At 39.8% G+C, this 24,734-nt stretch overlaps 1 protein-coding gene across 1 annotated transcript in view; it reads right to left on the bottom strand.

Moving 5' to 3' along the window:
* The window catches only part of TRHR (thyrotropin releasing hormone receptor), a 42,214-nt gene extending 28,356 nt beyond the window's left edge, over nt 1–13,858 (bottom strand). The window contains exons 1-2 of the mRNA XM_068525888.1: nt 13,838–13,858; nt 12,416–13,286 (exon numbers count right to left, since the gene is read on the bottom strand). Of these exons, the coding sequence (XP_068381989.1) occupies nt 12,416–13,201 (786 nt within the window). The 5' untranslated portion in view covers nt 13,202–13,286; nt 13,838–13,858. The remainder of the gene's footprint in view (nt 1–12,415; nt 13,287–13,837) is intronic.
* Nucleotides 13,859–24,734: the final 10,876 nt, after the last annotated feature.

Genomic DNA, 24,734 nt, shown 5'->3' with positions numbered 1-24,734 from the left:
GTAAATAAGTTACAGGGATGTAATATATAGCATAGGAAATATAGTCTGTAATATTGTAATAACTTTGTATGGTGACTGATGGTTACTAGACTTATAGTGGTAATCAACTAATAATGTATATAAATGTTGAAGAACCATGTTGTACACCTGAAATGAATACAATATTGTATGTCAACTGTAGTTCAATAAAAAGGATAAATAAATAAATAAATAAATTCAACCCTAGTCATACCTTCTTTCCATTATTCTATTGGTTCATAAATGCACATATCTGATTCTGACTACTCACAGTCTATATTTTTCCAAATCCTAGATACTTACAATGTAAAATTTCCATATCCTCATTTAAGCTAAAGATTTCTGACAGTGTTTTTAACATCTTTTCCCTTAACATTTCTTTCAACAATTTTACCATTTTTGGTCTCCTGAAAAAATCTTTGGAGTCATATTTGATCCTTCTACCTTTACATCCCGTCTTTACTAGTTTAGTCATTTATCAGTATGTCCCTAGGCACCATGACAGGCACTATGGACACAAAAATGAATGGGATAATATTTCTGCCATTGTGGGATACACAGTCTGGTGGGAGAGACATTTGAACAAATTACTACAGCAATGCGGTGCGCGCAGGCCCTCATTTGACCCTCTCATAGATCACGACTCAGAGCAGGCTTTCTTTTTCTCCACTGGCAGGGATTGGTGTTTGTCCCTTCCACTTGTAGCATTTTGTTCTTGCATCTGTATGGAATGCCTGTGGCAGGGGGAGTATGCACACTGGCTTGGAGGCAGGAAAGAGTGTGGCCAGATAAGGAAACTGCTGGTAGAATGGTATGCTGGGGACAGAAAGGGGATGAGCTTGAGAAAGTAAGTGGGGAACAGAACATAAATGTCCCAGTGTGCTATGACCTTGGATTTAAACCTATAGGAAAAAAAGGATATTGGAAGACTTCAGGCAGCATGATGATGTTATCAAGTTTGCATTTTAGATGATTCTAGCAGCACCCTGGGGGATGAATTGGAAGAGGGCAACTAAGAGGCAGGGAAGTTGGTTAGGATGCTTATGCAACAGTTTGGCGAGGCAGAGAGACCAGCCTCCTGGTCTACAGTGCAGGGAGGACATGATGACACTGAAATTAAGGAAACAGCATTAGAGAGGAGAGGTTGGATGTTGGGGGCAGATTTCAGAGGGAAAAAATTCCAGGTGTGACAACTTGAGGAGAGTAGAAAGTTTTGAAATAGGCATGAAAAGAGGGAACCGGTGATGGTCCTGTAAACGGATCAGCAGAGGTTAACGAGGGCCCATTGGAAGGGAAACTCCAAGGCTGGGATAGCTGCGCCCTATAGAATGTGATTTCCCTGGTGCTGCTCACCAGCCTGATGACGGGCTTGGGGAGGCAGGTGGTGGTCCTGTGCTTGGTTTTCTGGTCTCACTGTTCCAGGCCCAGTCTGCATGTCCTCCAAATTTATTTCCCATAAACTTTTGGCCCACGTCTGACTAATCTCATTACTATTCCTCAGACAGAAAATGCTTTTTAAAATTCTGGGCTTTTTTCTCCTGTTGATAATACTGTCATATCCTTGCCATCTCCCTCCTTTATCTGGAACGACCTCTTTCCTCTCAGTCTCTTTAACCCGGCCCAAACATCCAACTCCAGGAAACTTACTTTAGCCCTCACCAGTCTCATCTTTATTTGATTTTCTCTTGCCCTACGGTTGAAATGGAGCAGGTGTGCTGGGTCAAAATCCTGGCTTTGCTACAACCAGCAGGTCACTTTGCATTCATTTGCCTCCAAATTCTCTTCTACAGTTAGTTCCTACTTCTCAGGATTGTTGTGAAGATATATTTAGTTCATATAAACTTAATGTGCTTAATGTATTTCTCTCTGGGCACATAGCAGAGCTCAAGAAATATTAATTTGATCTTATGAATATACTGTTAGATCAGCCTGGAAGATCAACCTCTATTATAACCTCTAAACTTTGTCGTTTTGGGGAATTACCAGTCTGTATTTTTTGCTATTTCATGAATAAGGCGGGGTAAATAATATTTTAACTATAGCATATAATTTAAATATAGTAAATAAGCATTTTTAAATGCTTACTATGTACTAAGCATTTCCTCACAGCAACCCTATGAGTGGGTATCATTAGTATCCCACGTTACATTTGAACAAACAAGTATCAAGAAGTAAAATAACTTATCCAAAGTTACAGAGGTAGGAAGTAGAATTGAACTTACGTTTTTCTGACTCTAGAGCTCATGCTAGACTCTGCCTTCAGGTAGATGTCCAATGTACGGGACCCCTGGCTCTAACTGCAGCCTGAGCTGGGAACTTGAGCTTTTCAGAGAGGTGGGAGTTATCAAGAGTGGGCAGGGCTTTACAGGTGGGAAAAATTACATGAGCAAGGTTGCAAAATCAAATGAGCTTATTATACATGGGAGAATCTGGCGAGACATACCCGCGTCTATGAGGAAGGAGTAAATACAGTTAGACTGTTCTTCCTCTTGTATTCTGCGCCATGCTTGCTACCACCACTGCCCGTCCAGTCACTCCGGTTGAGAATCTGGGACTCACTTTAGGAACTTCTCTCTTTTTCATTTGCCAAATTAGTAGTTAAATCCCACTCATTTAACTCTTGTATATCCTTCCTAGACTTCTCTACTGTTACGCCCTAATTCAAGTCTTTGCTTTTTGCTCGGATTGCGAAAGCCTCATTTCTGTTTCCCTGGTTATGGGCTGGCTTCATTGTAAAATTTTAGGAGTGAAGTTCCCGAAAGTCAAATCCAGTTTGCCACTGACCTTATTAGAGTCCTTCAGTGGTTCCCTGGTGCCTTAGAACCAGATTTAGTTGCTTTCAGTGGCACACAGGGACTTCCAAGGTCTTACCCCGGGCTCTGCTTGGCTATGTACATTCTGCTGGTTTCATGTTGGCCTGGCAAATGCCTACTCGTTTTTCTAAAGTGAAGTGACTCTTCTCTGTTGAGGGCCTGCTCTCCAGCCTTATGTATGGTGTTTCCTCATTCCCTGTTGCCTCTTCTGCACATTGTACAGCCTAACTTTGTATTTTCCAACTGTTTTTTTTCAACTTTTAAAAAAATTATAGGGCTTCCCTGGTGGCGCAGTGGTTGAGAATCTGCCTGCCAATGCAGGGAACACGGGTTCGAGCCCTGGTCTGGGAAGATCCCACATGCCGCGGAGCAACTAGGCCCGTGAGCCACAATTACCGAGCCTGCGCGTCTGGAGCCTGTGCTCCGCAACAAGAGAGGCCGCGATAATGAGAGGCCCGCGCACCGCGATGAAGAGTGGCCCCCACTTGCCGCAACTAGAGAAAGCCCTCGCTCAGAAACGAAGACCCAACACAGCCATAAATAAATAAATAAATAAATTAAAAAAAATTATAGTTGATGTACAATATTATATGTTACAGGTGTACCATATAGTGATTCACAATTTTTTTTTTTTAACTTTTGGGTTTATTTATTTGTTTATTTTATGGCTGAGTAATATTCCATTGTATATGTGTACCATATCTTCTTTATCCATTCAACTGTTGATGGATGCTTAGGTTGCTCCCATGTCTTGGCAATTGTAAATAATGCTGCTATGAACATTGAGGTGCATGTATCTTTTCAAATTAGTGTTTTTGTTTTTTCACACCTGTCAGAACGGCTATCATCAAAAAGACCACAAATAACAAATGTTGGTGAGGATGTAGAGAAAAGGAGACCCTTGTGCACTGCTGGTGGGAATGTAAGTTGCTGCAGCCACAGTGGAAAACAGTATGGAGGTTTCTCAAAAAACTAAAAATAGAACTACCATATGACCCAGCAATTCCACTCCTGGGTATATATCTGAAAAAAACAAAAATACTACCCCAACTGTTTTTGAATGGTGATCTTTTGTATTTTACAGAAAGTTCCATAGACAGTGATTATTATTAGTTTTCTGGAGTAATGCCTGACATGAAATTGGTGCTCAATAATTGTTTATTAAATTAAAGAAACAATGGATGAACAAAGCCAGGAAAATGATGAAAAGGTCAGATTTTAGAGGGCTTTGAAAGCCAGTCAGAGGAGATTGGGGATATTTCTTTTTGAAAGAAGATGATGTGTGCAAATTGTTTTAGGAAAATTGGCCACATAGGAGCTCTCAGATAGATTTATTCTCATCTTAATACTTCTGCTCACACTGTTTCCTTCCCTAAGTTGCCATCCCTCTGCATCTCTGTGCATTCGGTCCAATGTAGCTCTCTCATTGGGGAGGATATTTGAAAGGCTCTTTGGAAAGCCAACAGGATTCTGTATAAAAAGTAAATTATGATTTGAGTCTGCCATGTTTCTACGTCAGTCTGTTCTGTCTGGAAGGGGGAAATCTTGCTCAAAAGTCTTATCTAGTAACAAACTCACTCTCATACTAGCTGGTTGCTAGTTTTTCTGTTTTGGAATTCAAAAGACATTCAATAAAAGACAATAAATTTTAATTAAAATCAGTGAAGGATATGGAATAAATAAACAATAATTTTTTAGGGAGCAAAATAGAGTGTTGGAATTGACTTAGCTCCAAAGTATAAGTGTATGTACTCTTTTACACTTTCATTTATTATGTATGATACACACACACACACAGAGAAGTGTACTGATCAGTATTTAACAATTGGCTCTCCACAAAAAAAGGAAGGGGCCCTGAAATGTCGTATTTGCTGATTTCTGCAGTGTTAGTACTCCAACCATGACCAATTTTAAGCAACTAGTGTGATGTCACTGAACATAGATTTGGGAAGAAATGCTAGCCACCTGCTGTATTGCAAAGCCTGTATTCTTTGGCTGCAACACACGACTATCTATAAACTCCTTTGGGAGCCTGTGACATGCCAAATTCAGTGCTGAGGGCACTGGGGATACGGGCCCTACTCTTACGGATGTTAGTGGCAATGGGAAGACCAACAGGTAACAATTATGATACATAAGAATTACTAAACCAGAAGTATATGCAATGTACTGTGGAAACATAGGTAGAATACCTAACACACATGGTTACAGCTAGGCATTCAGTTACATAGATCTGCCTGAGACATTCAGGGAAGGCTTGATGGGATGCATGGGGGCACCATTTTATCTGAGACTTGGATGATAATTGAGAGTTTGCCAGATGAAAGATATTCTGGCTGAGAGATCATAGCATGTTCAGAGAACTACAAATAATTCAGTATCACCGGAGCATAAAGTCTGAGTTAGGAAAGCCATAAGTGATGAAGCTAAAATCATATAAAGGAGCCAGGATCTTACTTGTTATGCTAAGATGTTTAAACTCTAGGCCTCCGGGAACTTTAAAGCATTTTAATAACATATCTGTTTGTTAGAGAAACCCCCTAGTGAGAAATGTGCAGAATGATTTGGGGGGACAGTGGAATGGGAGTCAGAGAGGCTTGGTGAGGTGTGTCCTGAAATAGAACAGGTGAGAAATGGTGAACTAGGACAATGGTAGTGTGACGGAGTAGGTCAAATAATGAGTTATCAGCTAGAATCACTAGCACTTGACTATTACTTGGATTTGGGGTGAGTATATAGGACAGAAAAGAACTTAGAAGGGCTCCTAGATTTGTGGCTTGGGAATCTAAAATAGGAAAGAAAAAAAGAGGTAGGGGTTTACGAAGGAAAAAAAAAAAGAATTTAGTTTTAGACATATTGGATTTGATGTAATTACATGATGTCCAAAACTCAATTAGGCATAGGGGTCAGGAGATGTCTTTGCTAGAGCTGTGTACTAGACTCTCATAGTTGGGAGTTGTAATCATGGGTGTGGGTGTAAGTAGGTAGAGTGGCAAAGGTCAGGGCTGGGGAGGAGAGATGGGAGTTAGATACAGCAGGACCACAATCTGGTTCAGGCTTCCCTCAGTAGACAGTTCACTTTCATTGCCCCACTTCCGTGATACTAGACTATTCTCTCCTTGAACGTACCCAGTCTTCCCCTATCTACTCCTCTCTTTCTGTTGAACTTTCTTTCTTTTCTCTCTGTCTCCTTATTGCTGCTTTTAGACATTCCGCCCACCTTTACTGGCCCAGATCAATGCCATGTTCTCCATAGAGCTTTCCTGCATTCTCCGCCATTTTGCTTTTCCCCTCATGGAGGCTTCGTCCTCTATTGTAGAACATAATGGTCTGCTCAGGATTATTTGTGTACATGGCCAATAGTGAGCTCCTTGAAGATGAAGAGTGTGTCTTTCTATATCCCAGTGGCCCCCCCACCTAGGAGAGCGCTAGGTGCTTTTAGGGCTGTGAGTGAATGTTTCATTAAGTTGAGGAGGATAGCGAAAATAAAGTGACCTACTGCAAAATTCTGCTTGATGTTGACCTAGCTCTAGCTTTACAGCTTTCACCCTTCCCCCAACTCATAAAAAAAGTAAAGGAGACGAAGAACATGGTTACAGCCCAGACTTAATCTGTCTGGAACTTGGAATATCTGCAATTTGAAGAATTCACAAGAGGCTACGTAAAGAAATATACTTTGTCATTTTCAAGGTTAGCTGATTTTAAGGTGTTTTTTGGTGTGTGGTAAAATCAAGAATTCTGTGCGAGTGCAGGTTTTTCCTTTTTGTAGGCATACAGGAAAATTTATATTTCTTTACTGGTGAAATTATGTCTCAAAGCTGCAAGCATAAAATTGGGAATACACAATGTGCGTTCATCTAACCAAAGGACACAAAACATGTGACTGCAGGGCACTTTCACTGAGGCAATTTATGGCATATGTAGTTTTTCCTTATATAGGATGTGAAAATGGAAAACTTTTCTTTAATAATAAAATAAGATTGCACACTCAGATAACTGTGTGCTAAGTTACAAAAATTGCACTTTTTTCCCATCTAAGAGATCTCTATACTATTAAGGATAGAGTTGAACCCAGAAAAATGGAACAAATAAAACAGTTAAAAATGAAAGGTGGACCTGTGAAAACAGTACAAAAACAGTCCCAGTAAACTTGAGGAACCTCTGATTTAGGCCTAATGCTGGAGAGTTTAGTATCATTAATACACCCTTTTTTGTTGTTTTTTGTTTTTTGCCACACCCGCGGCACGTGGGATCTTAGTTTCCCGACCAGGGATCGAACCCGTGCCCCCTGCAGTGGAAGCATAGATTCTTAACCACTGGACTGCCAGGGAAGTCCCAATATGCCTTTTAAGGTTAATCGTTGATTAAGCTACCCACACGACTTAAGGGACTTTATGTTTCCAAATGTCGGCCCTACTGCCACCATTATGCCTGCTTTCCTTTGTTTCTTAAGTGTCTTTCCTTGTTCAAAATTTCTTCTTTAAAAAGTAGGTAACACTTGAGGCAGGAGTTGGAGGGAGGCAGGGGGAGAAGAGAAAAGACACATTTAAGCCCTTTCTTTATCTGAATTCTTCATTTTCCATGAGCACAACCTACTCGGATTACTCAAGAGTCAGAGTCAGAGTCAGGAGGCTGCCTAGGGGAATGGAAGTCACTGAGAAGTAAAGGACTGATGGAAGGGTAGCTGATGGTACAGGAGGGAGGAGAGACAAAAAAAACCCCACGAATTTAGTCTGATGCATCTCATCTGATTTGAGTAACTCCATGAGGAATTGTTAGTATCATTTTATTAATGAGAAAACTGCGGCTGAGAAAAACTGACTCACAATCTTATCCATTTTCTTTTACTCTGTACTGTTCTTGAGAATATTAATTTCACATTTTGTGTAAAAACAGCATATAAAATTATATATCTGTATATTGACTATAATGATATAAAAAAGATCAAGTGAAAACATGAAAAAAAATATGACTAAATGCTAGTAAATTGTGGTTTTTGAGAAATGGGGTAAAGGATGCCTTTTTTCTTATTCCTAGTTTTCTGTGTTTCCCATAATACACGACTGCTTTTCTGTCATCAGCAGCAATAACAGCAACAAATAAAAGGCATATATTGCTTTAAAAGGAAAGCTGCTTTTGTCTCTTGGGCTACCAACATTCCTCTAGGAAGGTAGAAGGCTTTTAAGAAATTTATGTAAACAAAGACTGTTTGGCATTTCAAAGGCTTTTTCAGCCAAACAAAATCCATAATGAAAATTTTGCCGTAAACGTTTGGAGTTTCTACTTGGACTATGTTGCAGTTTCCCACCAGTTATACTGTAACAAACAAACAAAAAAGTACGTTAGTGTGACTCAACTGAAAATGAAACTGGTAGCCTGATCTATAAAATATTCTGCATACCCCTGTATCCTGTGGAAATAAAATATTTGAATTGAATGTGTTTATCCATAGTGTAGTCCTTTACCAAGATATTTCTGCGTCTCCAAAATACTGAAAGATCCAATCAATTCCTTTGAAATACGCAGTCAATGATAAAGATATTTTATCTACACAATGCTGAACACCTGAACTGACTGAACGGAGAGAGATCTTTTGGTAGTGTGTAGACAGAGCTGAAATGGGAAAAATGTGATCATTTAAACCATGTCTCCATTATCATTACAGCCAATTGTAAAGCAAAAGATTTAGTCAATCAGATAATTCTTTTGTCTACACAATTCCAAGCCATTATTCTGAGTAATTTGTTTCATTGAATTTACCAAATATTTAGTTGGTTTCCTAAAACATAATTGAATCCGAATAATAGGAAGAAAAAAGATTCTGGTCTGAATTTTCTGCATAGGGGATATAAGTTAAAAGCAAACAAATGAACGAACAAAACCCCCACACTTGTCCCTTACATATAAATACTCTCTTATTTCTTCTTAAAACGTAGTTCTTTTAGGCTATGCACATTTGACTTTCATTACTTGGTTAGAAAGACATGGTCCAGACAGAATATTTATTAAAATATAAATTAAAATTGCCTGAAAGAAAAAACATGCAGAGAAAATATTAGAATAAAAGTCCTTGGGTTATAGGAGGTGGAGTTAGAACCTTTGGAAGATTTAAGAAAAGAACCGTTTCAGAAGAGGAAGAGCCAGATCAAAGGGTCACTGATTTTGGACAAAACTGACTCCCCTTCATGGCTCTCATTCCATTCATTGGGAGCACTACCGTTCTTCCAGACTCGGAACGCTGAAGCCACATTGAATTGTTCCCTCTTCATCCTTTGTATCTGATATGTTCACATCTCACCCTCTCTTTCTTTGAAAGCTCTCTCTGGTTCACCCCTTACTTTACATTCTCCTGAGAAAGAGTCGTGCTACTTCATGCCTGAATTACTACCAACAACTTCCAAAGTGGTCCCTCTGCCACAAGTCTCTCAGCCTCCAACCCTGCCTGGTCCACAGCTGTCAGATTTATTGTCCCCAAACATCACTTTCCTCATTGCTGCCGCCTGCTCACCACTCACTTTCTTCATTGGCCCTCCACTAAGTTCAAACTCCTTGCTCTGCCTGATGGTTGGGATCCTCCACAGCCGTTTCCCTCATTCTCCTTCTCTCTCTCTCTCTCTCTCTCTCTTTCTCTCTCTCTCACACACACATCAATCCAATCTTACTTTTTGCTGTTCCCCAAAGACTTCATTTTAGTCAACCAAATCACTACATACTATAAAAGTCCCCCTCCTGACCCCGTCTCCACATCCATCCCATTCTCATCCCAGCCATGTCCTTTCTGTGTAAAGTGCTGTCCCTCTTGACTTTTACTTTCCAAATTATCCTCATCCTTCCAGAGCCTTCTCAAATGCCACCTCTTCCATGAAGGCTTCTCTGATCCCTCTAGCCCCATAATTTCCTTTCTTTTCTCTGAACTCTCCTCCTATCTATAATCAAGACTGAATTACACGACATATTACTTCAATACACTTCTATTGATTTATATGGCATCCCTTGTTTCTCAAGGAGGGTATTATTGACATTTGTAACAGGGCACTTCATTGTGCAGGGCTGTCTAGCACATTTCAGGTCATTTGGCATCCCAGGCTCCTGATGCTAAGTGACAGGGATGTTATTGTGACAACCCCAAATGCTCTGAATACAATTCCAAATGTCCTAATTATTAAAGTTCCTTGGACGGGCTTCCCAGGTGGCGCAGTGGTTGAGAATCTGCCTGCTAATGCAGGGAACACGGGTTCGAGCCCTGGTCTGGGAAGATCCCACATGCCGCGGAGCAGCTAGGCCCGTGAGCCCCAACTACTGAGCCTGCGCTTCTCGAGCCTGTGCTCCGCGACGGGAGAGGCCACGATAGTGAAAGGCCCGCGCACCGCAATGAAGAGTGGCCCCCGCTTGCCACAACTAGAGAAAGCCCTCACACAGAAACGAAGACCCAACACAGCCAAAAAAAATAAATTAAAAAAAAAAAAAAAGTTCCTTGGAGAAGTTGCTATATCATATACACACCTGCTCAACAAATGATCTTTGTTTAAATGGTGAATGCATATTTTAAAGAATAAATATTTCCCTTACAGTTGCCAACATATTAAAAAAACTCAGAATGAGACTAATTAAACATTCAGATGAACCAACACTCTATGTTAGGTGCCTTTCATAAGGTATTTCATTAAACCCTCACACCAACCCTGGTTGCTATTTATCCTTATCCTTAAAGATGAGGAAACTGAGGCTCAGAGAGTTCTGCTTACCCAAGGCCATACATCCAAGCTTGATTAGAGCCCTGGCATTTTAAAGCCTAGGGTATTTGGAGTCAAATCTTTGGCTTTTTCTCTTACCACTCAGCCTCTGTAAGGGCAGCCTATTTGTAACAGCTTTGAAATAAGAGTGTGAACATGTAACACAATTAGCAATTTAAAGCACATTATTAATGCTGATAGGTGCTAATGACTATAATTGAAAGGGAAGATATTAGACCAGACAAACAATTTTTTAGAATTTGAAACAAGGATCTAAATTAGAGTCTAATGAATTAATCTACTCCCTGACCTTCTTTGCTACAGACATTACCCCACGTTTAGTCTCTAACTGAGATGTACATATTCTTTACTCTCTTATTGTATTCTTTACTCTCTTAATGTTTGTCTTGGCAGATGGCCAACAGATCTCTCTAAGTTTCCCTTAATCAAGTTTTGGGTAATAGATGCCCAATACAAGGCCCAGTAAATATGCCTTGTATTAGGTAGTACTGCTAGACCCAAAGCAACAGAAATCTAAGAGCTGGCAATAGTTGCTCAACTCTTCCCCAGTTGCTCAAGTCTTTTTATCACCTGGGCATCTTTAATAATAAGTGTTATATAATGGTATCATTTAAAATGTTGTATATATTTCTTTCTAGTGACAGTTCATTATTCATTTCATGCATGTCTAAAACACCTACATTTATTAGTAACTTATTTCACTATGTGCCCAATGTCCAATTACAATTCTTCATATTTCAGCTGATCCAGAGTTTAGGAAGTGATAGTGTGGATGATTCACGTGCTTACTTTAAAAAGTACACTCAGTTTCTATCTATGCACATAGGAAAAACTATATTCCTGCAGGATTTAAAAAAAAAGAAAGAAAATTCAACCCATTTCATAGAGCCAGTATTGTTGATTTCAAGTTTTTCTTTTCAGCTCTGAGGATGTTTACCATCTATTTTTTTTCTGTTTAACAAAGAAGGAAAAGGACCTGAATGCCAAGTTCATAGATAACTTAGAACAATTGTGTAACTATAGGTAAATGTGCATAGGATATAAAAGTATTTTATTCCTGTATTGTCTTATAAACCATATCTACTGAAACAAAGTTAAACCATTTGTTTAACTCATATAAAACCATTATTCAACTGTAACCACCTGAGCATTCAGGTGATCTGAAACATAAAAGGATTTTTAGTTATGCTTAGCAGGAAAAACAGACATTTAAAAAAAATTCAATAATTGTTTGTAACAAATTGAGCTTGGTGTTAGCCTTTTATTAGAACATTTCCTGAGCAAAGTGCGTTTTGAACTTCTACATGCTGGGACACTTTGTAGGGAGGTGGAGGAGAAAGTAATAGAATCTTTCTCCACTAAGGCTAAAAAAAAAAAATAAGTCCAGTAACCCCTCTCAGTTTCATTATTCTTTTGATTCATCTTTTCTCAAACTATCTTGTCAAATATTGGTCAGACAACAGAATTCTTAAAAATATCCAGTTGCTCCCTATAGAAGCCAGAAATGGTCTAAATATTTTGATAACATTTCTCAGAGAGGTGCAAACATTTTAAAGGTGGAATTCTAGGGTTTTTGTTATATTTCCTTATATCCCAATAGCACGTGAACTTGTATCTGCTGATGTGCTATCCAAATTTTCCCATCTATTTTTAGATCTTCAGTTGTTTTAGAGATGGATTTAATATGTAAAGCAGAAGTTTACACTGTGAAACATTTGCATGATTGTATTTTAGTTTTACCATTAGCTAAGTAGGGCAAAGTTGATCCCATCTCACAGGGAACTCTCTCCCACATTTCCTCTGTGGACTTGGAGGTTCAGATTTGCTTACCTGCTTCCTTGAAGATACTGTGCTGTTGAAATATCTACTAGAGGTCTTTGAATTCAAATTCTTCTGATGGGTTGAGTCATTTTTCCATGTCTTAGAGTTTTCTTTAGGATCTGAAGGAATGGGATTTAAGAAGAGGATCCTAGCTATGAATCCATAGAGGACAGTGGCCAGGATCATTGGAACAACATAAAAGACACCAAAGTCCATTAGGTAAATAGGTGAGTAGTAATTCCTGGAGATCTTGTAGCCACAGGACACCACAATAGCATCTTTATAGGTGCTAATATTGAGATCCAGCAAGAAGAACCACAGCATACAGTAAATGGATGTGAAAGCCCAGACAAAGATGATGATCTTTTTGGCTCTGGAAAATGTGCAGAGAAACTGGGCTTTGATGGGGTGACAGATTGCTATGTACCTCTCAATGGTAAATGCTGTGATTGAACAAGAGGATGCATTAATGCCCAAGTACTGGAGGTAAGTAATGCAGAGGCATCCAACGTAGCCATAAACCCAGGAACCATAGATACTGTCCGTTATGTTGGGGAGGCCTGCGGCCACCAGGACCATGAGATCAGCTACTGCTAGACTCACCAGGTAGCAGTTTGTGGGCGTCCTCATGTGCTTGGCTCTCATGACCACCAGGACTACCATGATGTTGCCCACGATGCCCAGACCACAGATAATGAGCACAAGGAAGATGGTGACCACTTGGTATTCTAGGGCCACCACGGCTCGAGGCTGAAGCTGTGTTTGGTTCAGTTCACTTACTGTCTGGTTTTCCATCTTTAGTGGCTGGAGGTTTCTCTGAAACACTTCTCAGCACATCTTCTTCCCAGTGCCCTGCCTTTATCACAGTGGTTCTCTCCCCCTGTGAAGAGTTAAGTTCATGTTCATTCACAGCACCACCAAATCTGATCAAGTCAAGTCACTTACAGGTAATTCTCCTCTCCTTTCACCTCTCATTTTTCTGCAGTAATAGGGCTCCTATGTACTCCCCAAAACTCCTTTTGTTACAACTCTACTGTAGGATGGAATAACTGTTTTGACTACCTTACAATAAGAGGGACCGGTTTTTTTCTTAATGGAGAAAAATGCTCAAGAAAAGAGACACAGAAAATGCTCCTTGTTTTGAAAGAGTGCTCAATGGGGGAAAAAAAAAAAAAGAAACAATATCTGCTACCTGAAAAATAAATACAAAGACATCTCTCAGATGCTTGGGAAAAGTACAATGGAGAAGAAAAAGATAGCAGGGGGAAAAAGCCAAGAGGCTCAATGATCAAGCTTGACAGAAAATGAGCACCTGCCTCCTTTGCTCTCAAAGGGTGAGATTCCTTTGCTACAAAATAGCAAGCCTTTGAACCTACCTCTCCCCATGCCCTCTGCCCTGCAGACCCAACAGAGAACAATTTCTTCTCTTACCTTTTCCTCTGTAGCGCTGCCTGCTTTTCCAGGTAGATGAAGCAGTATTAAGCGCGAGTTTCCAACGCTGCAGAAAACCTCGTCTACTTTGTTTGACAGGGAGACTACTTAGCAGTGCTCTGTCTTCAGAACTGCGGTTCTTCTAAACCCTTGCAGCCTTTCCAGCTGATGACAGACCATACAGCCGCAGCAGAAGCAGCAGCAGGAGCCGCAGCAGCGAGCCTGTCAAATCGTAGATCGTCCCCTAATGAGAACATGCTCGCTCGCTCTGTCTCCCCCCGCCCCCCTCCCACACACGCGCAAACACACACGCTCACTCGCAAATGCCAGTCAGTCCTCACTGATTCATAATCCTCTCCCCTCGAAGGATTTACTTTTAAATGTGCTAATGATACAGTTCTAATCTGGAAGGCTCAAATCACCAGCAAGGGGTCCAGAGGCAGCTGGTCTTATAGTTGTTTATAGTCTAAGTTCTACAGAAACTCCAGTACCTGAGGCAGCCCTGAAATATATTTATACTCCCTGTTTGATAGGACTTGGGGATGGCAAATCCTTCTCAGTCCAGACACAGCCCTTGAAGCTTGAGATATGTGTCTGAGCTGAAATCAACTTCTTCCCATACTATGGAAACCCTTAGACTATTTCTCCGGTGAACCAGTGAAATTGACTCCCTCCTCTCATATTATATGAATGGAAAATGAGTTGAAATGGATTTTAAACCATTTCAGCTGCAATCTTCTGAGGCTTATAAAGATTATTTTTTAAAAACCTGTTTGAGCTAAGAACATCAATTTAAACCTACATATGATCTGTGAACTTTGTTTTTAAACTCTGGCTCTGCGTCACTTACTAGGATCTCTCTAACTGCTCTGGACACCTCTCCCCTCTTCACCCACCCTCTGGACTGCCAACCAACATGTACCACCCAGCAATGTTTTGTGTCAATTTATTTCTAGGTGGAACTCTAAACCAGGGCCACTCTGGTAACATACCTCTGAAACAAAACTGTATAAACAATCTTTTTTAGGAAAGTGTACTTCGGCTTGATTTTTATTTCTCTGAAGTAGCCCATGGGCAAATCTTTATACTTTTTAATGGAATCTCAGAAAATATGTCTTTCTTCTCCAGACACCAACTGAATACACCAAATGTTAATGTTTGTCCACTTTTATTTCAGACTGACAACAAATAACAGCCCTTAACTTAATGCCCTATATAGTGAACAGGTTGATTCTCTACTCTAAGAAGTTTAGATGTTCTTTTTTCTAGAAGATGTCAATGGAAGAATAGATTCGGTGTAGACAGGATCATGAAGGAATCAGAGTCATGTTCAAAGGCTAGGTAACAATGGGATGAAGGCGAAGCTTGGATCATATCGAGTGAATTCTACCCTCTGAACCATCGAGGGCTCCTTGAGTATCTACTTCTCCTTCTAAATCAACCAGAGTTACAAATTAGTGACCCATGACTCAGATTCAGGTTTCAGAAATGTATTGTTTGGCCTGCACAATGTAGGCTCAAAGGTAGACTATCGTCTGTCTACCTTTCAATATTGAGAGATTGTATAGTAAATCTGGATTTCTGCCTCTCATAAACATGGAAAGATCTGGCAACCAAGAGTCCATATTCCTGCTAGAAATAATCATCAGAAGCTGAGTAGCGGTTGTGAGTAGCAGTCTGTGGGGGGACAGGATGTGTCCTCTCCTCTTTTCCTCCCTCTTTTCTGTCACACAGGCCAGCTTCACTCAGTAATCCTGCACACCTGGCCTCTGTAGCCTTTCGAGCCTTGACTCTTGTATCACGTGCAGTTCCTGAGAGAGACAGTGGAGGGTACCAGCCAAATGCAAATTCTTTTACCCGGAATAGGACTTCTGCCCACCTTCTCGTTTGTTCCCGCAACTGGTTTAGCAGATTGGACAAAGGGTGCCAGCTTTACTTCTCTCCCTGCCCTAGAGGACAGAGATTACTCTGAACACCTTGTTTCTGGTTGAGTCCTCTGCATTTTGGAATGAAAAGTGCTTTCTAAGGTGAAAACATTGCCTCCCTACCCCATCCCAACCCCACCACCTCCAATCTGAAAGGCCTCTTCAAAAGTCACACTTCATAAAGCACATTTTCCCCTCTCATTGTCCCCAGGATTTTAGTCAGCTTTCAGGCCTTCTGAAGAGACCTTATTTTAAGTCTTGGGTAGTAAAGATGAGGGGAGAGAACATCTACAATGCTACCTGCCCTGGCAATTCCACCTCCCTCTAAGTCTTAGCACATTCTTCAGCATTTCTATGTAAGGACACCATTCTGAGTCTTCAGTGTGTGTCCCTATTCATTCTTTTAGCACTTAATTGTTAAGCTCTTACTAGGTACCAGGCATCTAGTATATAACATTTTGTTTTTACCTTCAAATAGGTCATGGTCTATTGGGAGAAGCAGACTTAGGAACAGTTACAAATATGCATAGATATGTTGAGAGGGCTTAGGTTGTGAAGGGGAAAGCATTTGTGGGTGGTAGGGGCAACAGACTGAGGGACCAGCGAGGGCTTCCGAGGCAAGGTAACATCTGATAACAGTCTTAAAGAAAAGTATAGCTTCTTTTTGAAGGGTGGGATGAGTGAAGATATTCTGACTGGAGGAGATAGGCTATATAAGGCCCAGCTGTGTAAAATGGCAAGGATTTTGGGGGGTGGGGGGGTAATTTTATGATTCTGCTTTGGCCGTGAGGAGTATGAACTGGTGATGGGACAACCACTGATGACCACCAGGCAGCTTTCGGAGTTAAGGACCGCTCCTTTCTGCTCTGACTCAGACCATCCTTGGCTGCTCCTTCCCTCCCCTTTAACTAGTTCTTTCATCTCCGGAGAGTACTACCTTCTGCTTTCACCATCCCAGACTTGCCTGTCCCTTATGGTCCTGTCTGTTTTCAAGCTAATTCATGCTCTTTGCAAAATTATATTTTCAAAGTAACTGTGATTTCATAAGGTAGGTGTTTTATTTGTAAATCTCAATCAGATAATATCTAATAAATGCTCCCTAAGTGTAAAGCACTGCACAGAAATAGTGTACAACTAGATTACACTTTACATTTTGGGGTGAGATTTTTTTCTCACAATAATATCTTAAATTCTAACCAACTGTGACTTTTATATCTTTTGAGTAATTCTGACTAGAGGGAAATGCATCCTTTGAAAATAGCTCAGTGGCGTCTGTTTTGAAAAAAGGTTGGTAAGTCATGGTTACAGCATATAGATGGTGCACAGACTTCTCATTGCCCACTTTCAGTTTTGCTCCGTTTCCTCTGACCTTTAGCCTGGCCTTCTCAGTCGTGTGCCACTTGGCTAGCGTCAATAAGAATGAGCATCACACTTACAGGCTCCTTTGTAAGAATGCACTTGGACTCCAAGGTGGGACGCTTTTTTTTTTTTTTTTTGGCCTGGCCTCAGACCTGACCCTCAAGCTTGAGGAAAAGATTTAGCACTTCTGCTTCCCACTCTTGGTATTCCCAACCAGACAGCCAGCTTGCTCTTGGTATCTGGCTTTCCCTTTCTTGGCTACCCCAGGAAATCATCTGCTTGGCCAAGTCTCTGTCCCTGGGACACGGTGGCTGACATGATTTTACACAAGAGGAATTCTACAAGAATTCTACATAAGAGGAATTCAGGAAAGCCCTACCCTGGTCTCTGAAGGTGATCTTAGCTATCTAGGTAGTAGCTGGCTATCAGCTGGTTGTCATGAACCCTTTAGTAGAAAGATGATTATTTATGCTATCAGCATTTCTCAAACGTTAGTGTGCATCTGGATCTCCAGGAGAGCTTGTTAAAACCTTGATAAAACCGCCCCCAAACTGCTGTTTCAATAGCCCTAGGGTGGGACCTGAGTATGTGCCTTTCTCATAAGCTCCAGGTGATGCTGACGCTGCTTGTCTGTGGACCACACTTCGAACAACCTTGTACTGTATGATCTAGCTCAGCGGTTCTGGTGTGGGAGGTGGGAGCAATGAGGAATCAGAATCACCTAGAGAAAGTTTTAAAAATTTACATATCAGCTTAGCCCTCCTAAGTATTTCGGGTTTTGGTGTATGTCCTCAGATTGGACTAGGGCCTGAGAAAGAGAGTGAGGCTCTGGACAAAAGCAATTGACTTGTTCTCCTCTGTATCTATCACTCTTTTTCATCTCTACTATCATACCTGGAGCTTGGCTTGGCAGGTGGGGGATTGCTGTGAAAGAGAATATCTATGCTCACTGTGGTCAAGTGGCGCTGGGGTCAGAGGAGATACTGTAGAGCATCCAGCTAGGTCAGTGGTTTGCAGGACCCAGACCATGGTGAGGAGAGGGCAAAATTTAAGAGGGTGCCAAAAACCTCAGTAATTAATACTATCAATATTTTAATGCAATATTTTTAAAATTAAAGTCTATGCAAAAAAGTCTATGATGAATACAATATCAACATTTTAAATAAAGACAGCAATATTATGAATTTTCCCTTTCCATCCCTTGTTGAATTTCAGAATCGTCTGGGGAGTTTTAAAAGATATAGATAGTTAGGTCCCTTTCACAGATATTCTTATTTAATTAGTCAGGAAGTGAAGCCTAACCTTTGATATGTACAGTGATGATTAAGAACCACTGAGCTACACCAACAAATGTTGGTCTCTAGAGGTGAGGGAGTGGTGGTATGTGGGCGTCCAGGCTGCCGGAGGGCCAGGGAGGTGAAGTAAACTAGGTGGGGGTAACCCACCCAGATTTGGAAAGGTGACAACAGAAAATGTTGGCAACAGAACACTAGCACAGAGTCTGGTTCCTGAGAAAAATTATGTAACTATACAGGTTTCTAGATTTAGAAGAGCAGAGTGAGGTACAGCCTATCGAGTTGAGATTCAGACACAGAAACCACAGAAGACTGGGTCACTGGAACTGGGATAGAAGGTTTGGATTCTGGAAGTAGTAAACAAAGTCAACTCAGGATTTGATGCTAAGTCACCTAGATACTGAACTAAGTATCCTTCAAAATTTCCCTGTTCAGGTGTAAGCTTGATCACAGAGCTTTGAGTAAAAGAAAGCATTTGGCAAACATTATAGAAAAGAAGTCAAAATTCATTTTTGCTGAAATTTAAATATTAGCTAGAGAAAACTGTTGGCTGTTGATCAACAAAGAAAAATACTTTATGAAATGGGATTATGAAGTTGTGTCTGTGCTTATTGGAAAAGGTACAGAACCTGAAAGGTAAAATAAGTTGTACAGTAATATTGTATATTTTGGGCACAAAGTGCCCTTCCTTTCTATTTCTCAACCATATATACTCTTATTTTTCCATTCCCTAGTGTCCACATTTCTGGAGAAAATAAGATCTTAGATTTAAAAATGAAGTACAGTAGAAGTCAACCTAAAAATATTTTAAAGTGAAAAAGTAGAAACACATATACATAGCTTCTAACCCTCTGCAGTCTGTAGCATTTGTTATCTGGTTGGATGAAGCATGTTCAGGAAGTGTTAACACCAGTTACAAAAGTTTCCCCAAAGTGTCATGACCTACACAAAAGATCGAAGAGTAAGAATTTTAATAAAAACTTCTGAGCTTGTAAATCAACTATACTTCAATAAAAAAATAATAATAATAAATAAATAAAAAGAAAAAAACTTCTGAGCTTCTGATTATTTTGATTTATTGTATGTTTTATGGAACACTAAAGTTATTTTTAAAAATTCATATAATATTAAAAAGTTACTGTAATTAAGTTATTATAAAATCCCATTTTGTAAGCTGAACATGGCTGACTCTGGCTGCTAGGAATTTCAAGTCCGAATTTATATCCTTACATAAATGGTTGTGTAAGACTTTATCAATAAAATGTTTTTTTTGCTTACTAAGTCTATCAACTTTGTATTTGACCTTCAGTTCCTCCTCTGCTCTTATTTATTATGTCAGACACACAGATGCAGACACATAACACTGCTTCCCAGATACGTATATATCATTTAAAAAATCAATTTTATCGAGGTACAATTTACATAAAATAAATTCACTTTAAATGTAGAGTTTTGTGAGTTATAGCAAATACATATAACTTTGTAGCCACGACCACAATTAAGATACAGAAAACTTCCATCATCCTAAAATGTTTCCTGTGTTCCTTCCCATTCAATTCTGTATCCCCCGAACAATTCTATGTTCAGGTAAATGTTGCTCAGCTTTCTGTCTCTAGACTATATTTATCTTTTGAAGAGCTTCATATAAGTGGAATTATACAGTACACACTCTTATGCACACATAAATCAGCATAATGTTTTTTATATTTATCCATTTTGTTGCATGAATCTGTAGTTTGTTCCCTTTTATTGCTGCACAACATTCCATCGTATGGTTATACGGATATATCATATTTTATCCAATCACCTGTTGGTGGATATTTCAATTGTTTTCGGGTTTTGGTTAATATGAGTGAAACTTCTATAAATATGCATGCAAATACAATGTCTGTAAAAACATTCTGCCATTTTTCTTGGATAAGAATTACCAAATTCCAAGCGCGAGAACTGTTGGGACATAAATTTAGTATATGCTTACATTTTTAAGAAATCACCAAAATGTTTTCCAAAATGATTGCAACATTTTCATACAAATTTACATAATGTTTTGTTTTCATAGAAACCTACATAATGGCTACATATAAAAAATTCAAAGCAGAAAGTAACTGTACACATTTAGGGTGAACTCCGCTTTATGCATTTGTGTGTCCCCCAGCATGCAGCAGAGAGAATACACAGAGTATACAGAAAAGGCAGTTCGTGTACAACACGAATTTGTTGTATAAAATGAGTGAATTAATTTTCCCAAATGATTGCCTTAAACTTAATTCATAGAACAGACATGCTGAGTAAATGACATAATATATAGCAAGCACTCAGTCCAGTACTTGGCACATAATAAAAGTTTAGTATATTTATTATTCTATAAACACAATGTGTTCATGGAAAATAAAACTGGTATTATTAAATTTGCTAAAACACCACATACCACCTTTAAAATTTCTAAGTTATAAAATATGTCTTGCTGAATCCAATGGGGTTTTTTAGTGGTTTGGCTAAGATATATCTCTGTGGAGATCCTAGTGCCGTATCTCTCTTATTCTTCTAAAACCCAGTAAATGTGAATTATAACATTAAATGTTTTCATGCCTCCATAATTGTTTATTAATTAATTAACAAAATGCAAGCATTTGTTCATTCACCATAATTATGTTCATAATGAATGAGGGAATTTGTATAATTGAAATTCTTAACTGATGCCTTTGAAATTACGATTGTGATAGGAAACGTTGAAAAAAATGGCTTGTTTTAGTTGTCAGGAATTGTTGGCTTACATAGTATGCTAAGACAGAAAGGAGAGCACAGAATACTGAAACTGTACATATTTTAAAAAAAGAAAAAGGGAAAGGAAGACAGTAAGTAGTTAAGAATGAAATCTGGTCACTTAATTATTAGATTGTAGTGGCAGCTGACTATTCGGTGTTACTGATGAAATCATCCAAGCACTGATGTGCAGAAGGGATGCATCTCCCTGAGGAAATGTTTTCTGACCCCCGCACAGCACAGGTGGCCCAAACCCTTGGAGAAGGTGGGTGGGGCTTGTTGGGAGTAATGGTGATAGGAAACAGGGGTTTGTTTGAAGGAGATAAGTAAGATCTGCCAAAATCAAAAGTATAGCATCTTCGAGAATCAAAGGCCACCTCAATACTGAAAATGATTTTTTTTTTAAAATAAAAAGAGGCATTAATGTGGAACAAATTTTCCATTTGTGACATCGTCATAGTAATTTCCTCTAAGGTGAGACACTTCTGAAGTATTTTGTTACAATGTTTCTTAAACTTTCAGTCTTCTGGGAAATACTTTTTGAAGAAGAATGGCAAGAAAGAAGTGTGGTGAATGAATTAAGAGACATTAGAGAGTGATTTCTCACCTTCAGTGTGGAGGTTCATTTGTCCGTCCACCTGCTCATACATTCACACTTGTTAAATGCTGCCTTATTGAGTGCCAGTTATCTGACAGGCTCTCTGCCAGACTCTATAGATGTGAATGTGAACATGAAAGGCACAGAGGAGCTCCCAGCCTGGCAGGGGTGACTTATACAAACTGCCAATTATAATGCAGTGCGTTAGCTGTTATAATTGAGGTATGTACATATTTTTAAAGCTGTAAGGTGTTAGGAGTGACTAATTCTATGTGAAATGGTATGAAGTAAATTCCCAAGACCAAGGAGAAGGACTCCTTGGTCCAGGAGAGAAAAAAAGCAATAAAGAGTGGGACAAATAGCCCCTGACCAACCAGCTGGGGTGTAGGGAAGCTACTACCATGCATAGAAAATTCTCAGTGGACAGCAGTAGGTGCCACGTTCTCTCTGAGGATGTCCCATGGTGAACGCTACTCTATCACACGCGCAGTGCCTGACTCCTCCATCCTTGGACAAACATAGAGCCCAATGCAAAGGCGTACACAAAGCCTATGGTTCTTGACAGACTGACTGGTCTTTCATCCCGGTTCACTTACTGTCTGTGTGACTTTGGTGAGTCATTTAACTTTTCTGTACGTTAATATCTTCATTTGTAAAGTAAGGATAATAATAGTAGCTACCTCATAGGGTGTGTGTGGGTTTTTTTTAGGATTAAATGAAGTAATACGAGTTAAAATTATTAGAACTATGCCCACACAAGAGTGTACTGAGTAAATGTTAATGGCTACTATATTTAGAGGAGAAGAAAAAGACTGTTTTCTAAATCTGCTGACTTTTTAAAAAAAATAAATTTATTATTTTATTTTGGCTGCGTTGGGTCTTTGTTGCTGTGTGCAGGCTTTCTCCAGTCGAGGTGAGTGGGGGCTACTCTTTGTTGCGGTGCGCGGGCTTCTCACTGCGGAGGCTTCCCTTGTTGCAGAGCACAGGCTCTAGGCACGTGGACTTCAGTAGTTGTGGCACATGGGCTCAGTAGTTGTGGCTTGCGTGCTCTAGAGAGCAGGCTCAGTAGTTGTGGCTCATGGGCTTAGTTGCTCCGCAGCATGTGGGATCTTCCCAGGCCAGGGCTCAAAGCCGGGACCCCAGCATTGGCAGGGGGATTCTTAACCACTGCACCACCAGGGAAGCCCAAATCTGCTGATTTTTGAGGCATGGTCCTCTGAAGTTGTACCAAGCTAAATTCTTGTTGGTTTCAAGAAGTGGCAGGGCTGTCTACAGAAGCTGGATGCTCATCTGTATTACAAAGAAATGACAAAGCAAAGACAGGATTCGAATCTATTTAATGATGAAAGGAGTGGATAGCGTAGCTCCTTTTTTGCTGAACAAATTCTTTTTTTTTTTTTTCAAGAGGCAGTGATATTTTATTTATTTTTTGCATCTCACTCTATTTATTTTTAACATCTTTATTGGAGTGTAATTGCTTTACAGTGGTGTGTTAGTTTCTGCTTTATAACAAAGTGAATCAGCTATACATATACATATATCCCCATATCTCCTCCCTCTTGCGTCTGCCTCCCACCCTCCCTATCCCACCCCTCTAGGTGGTCACAAAGCACGAGCTGATCTCCCTGTGCTATGTGGCTGCTTCCCACTAGCTATCTATTTTCCATTTGGTAGTATATATAAGTCCATGCCACCCTCTCACTTCGTCCCAGCTTACCCTTCCCCCTTCCCGTGTCCTCAAGTCCATTCTCTACGTCTGCATCTTTATTCTTGTTCTGCCCCTAGGTTCTTCAGAACCATTTTTTTTTTAGATTCCATATATATGACAGACTCTAGGTCCATCCACCTCACTACAAATAACTCAATTTATTTCTTTTTATGGCTGAGTAATATTCCATTGTATATATGTGCCACATCTTCTTTATCCATTCACCTGTCGATGGACACTTAGGTTGCTTCCATGTCCTGGTTATTGTAAATAGAGCTGCAATGAACATTGTGGTACATGACTCTTTCTGAATTATGGTTTTCTCAGGGTATATGCCCAGTAGTGGGATTGCTGGGTCGTATGGTAGTTCTATTTTTAGCTTTATAAGGAACCTCCATACTGTTCTCCATAGTGGCTGTATCAATTTACATTCCCACCAACAGTGCAAGAGGGTTCCCTTTCCTCCATGCTATCTTCAGCATTTATTGTTTGTAGATATTTTGATGATGGCCATTCTGACTGGTGTGAGGTGATACCTCATTGTGGTTTTGATTTGCATTCCTCTAATGATTAGTGATGTTGAGCATCCTTCCATGTGTTTGTTGGCAATCTGTATATTTTCTTTGGAGAAATGTCTATGTAGGTCTTCTGCCCATTTTGGGATTGGGTTGTTTGTTTTTTTGATATTGAGCTGCATGAGCTGCTTGTAAATTTTGGAGATTAATCCTTTGTCAGTTGCTTCATTTGCAAATATTTTCTCCCACTCTGAGGGTGTCTTTTCATCTTGTTTATGTTTTCCTTTGCTGTGCAAAAGCTTTTAAGTTTCATTAGGTCCCATTTGTTTATTTGTGTTTTTATTTCCATTTCTCTAGGAGGTGGGTCAAAAAGGATCTTGCTGTGATTTATGTCATAGAGTGTTCTGCCTGTGTTTTCCTCTAAGAGTTTTATAGTGTCTGGCCTTACATTTAGGTCTTTAATCCACTTTGAGTTTATTTTTGTGTAAGGTGTTAGGGAGTGTTCTAATTTCATATTTTTACACGTAGCTGTCCAGTTTTCCCAGCACCACTTATTGAAGAGGCTGTCTTTTCTCCATTGTATATTCTTGCCTCCTTTATTAAAAATAAGGTGACCGTATGTGTGTGGGTTTATCTCTGGGCTTTCTATCCTGCTGAACAAATTCTTGAAGTAAGTCAGGGAGACTAGGATGCCCATTTTTATGACTGCATCTGACTGAGGCTTTATAGTCTCT

The sequence above is a fragment of the Eschrichtius robustus genome, chromosome 17 (genome assembly GCF_028021215.1).
Source record: "Eschrichtius robustus isolate mEscRob2 chromosome 17, mEscRob2.pri, whole genome shotgun sequence".
NCBI classification, from domain to species: domain Eukaryota; kingdom Metazoa; phylum Chordata; class Mammalia; order Artiodactyla; family Eschrichtiidae; genus Eschrichtius; species Eschrichtius robustus.
Note: the sequence above shows the minus strand (reverse complement) of the source record. Positions and strands in the feature narration are given on the sequence as shown.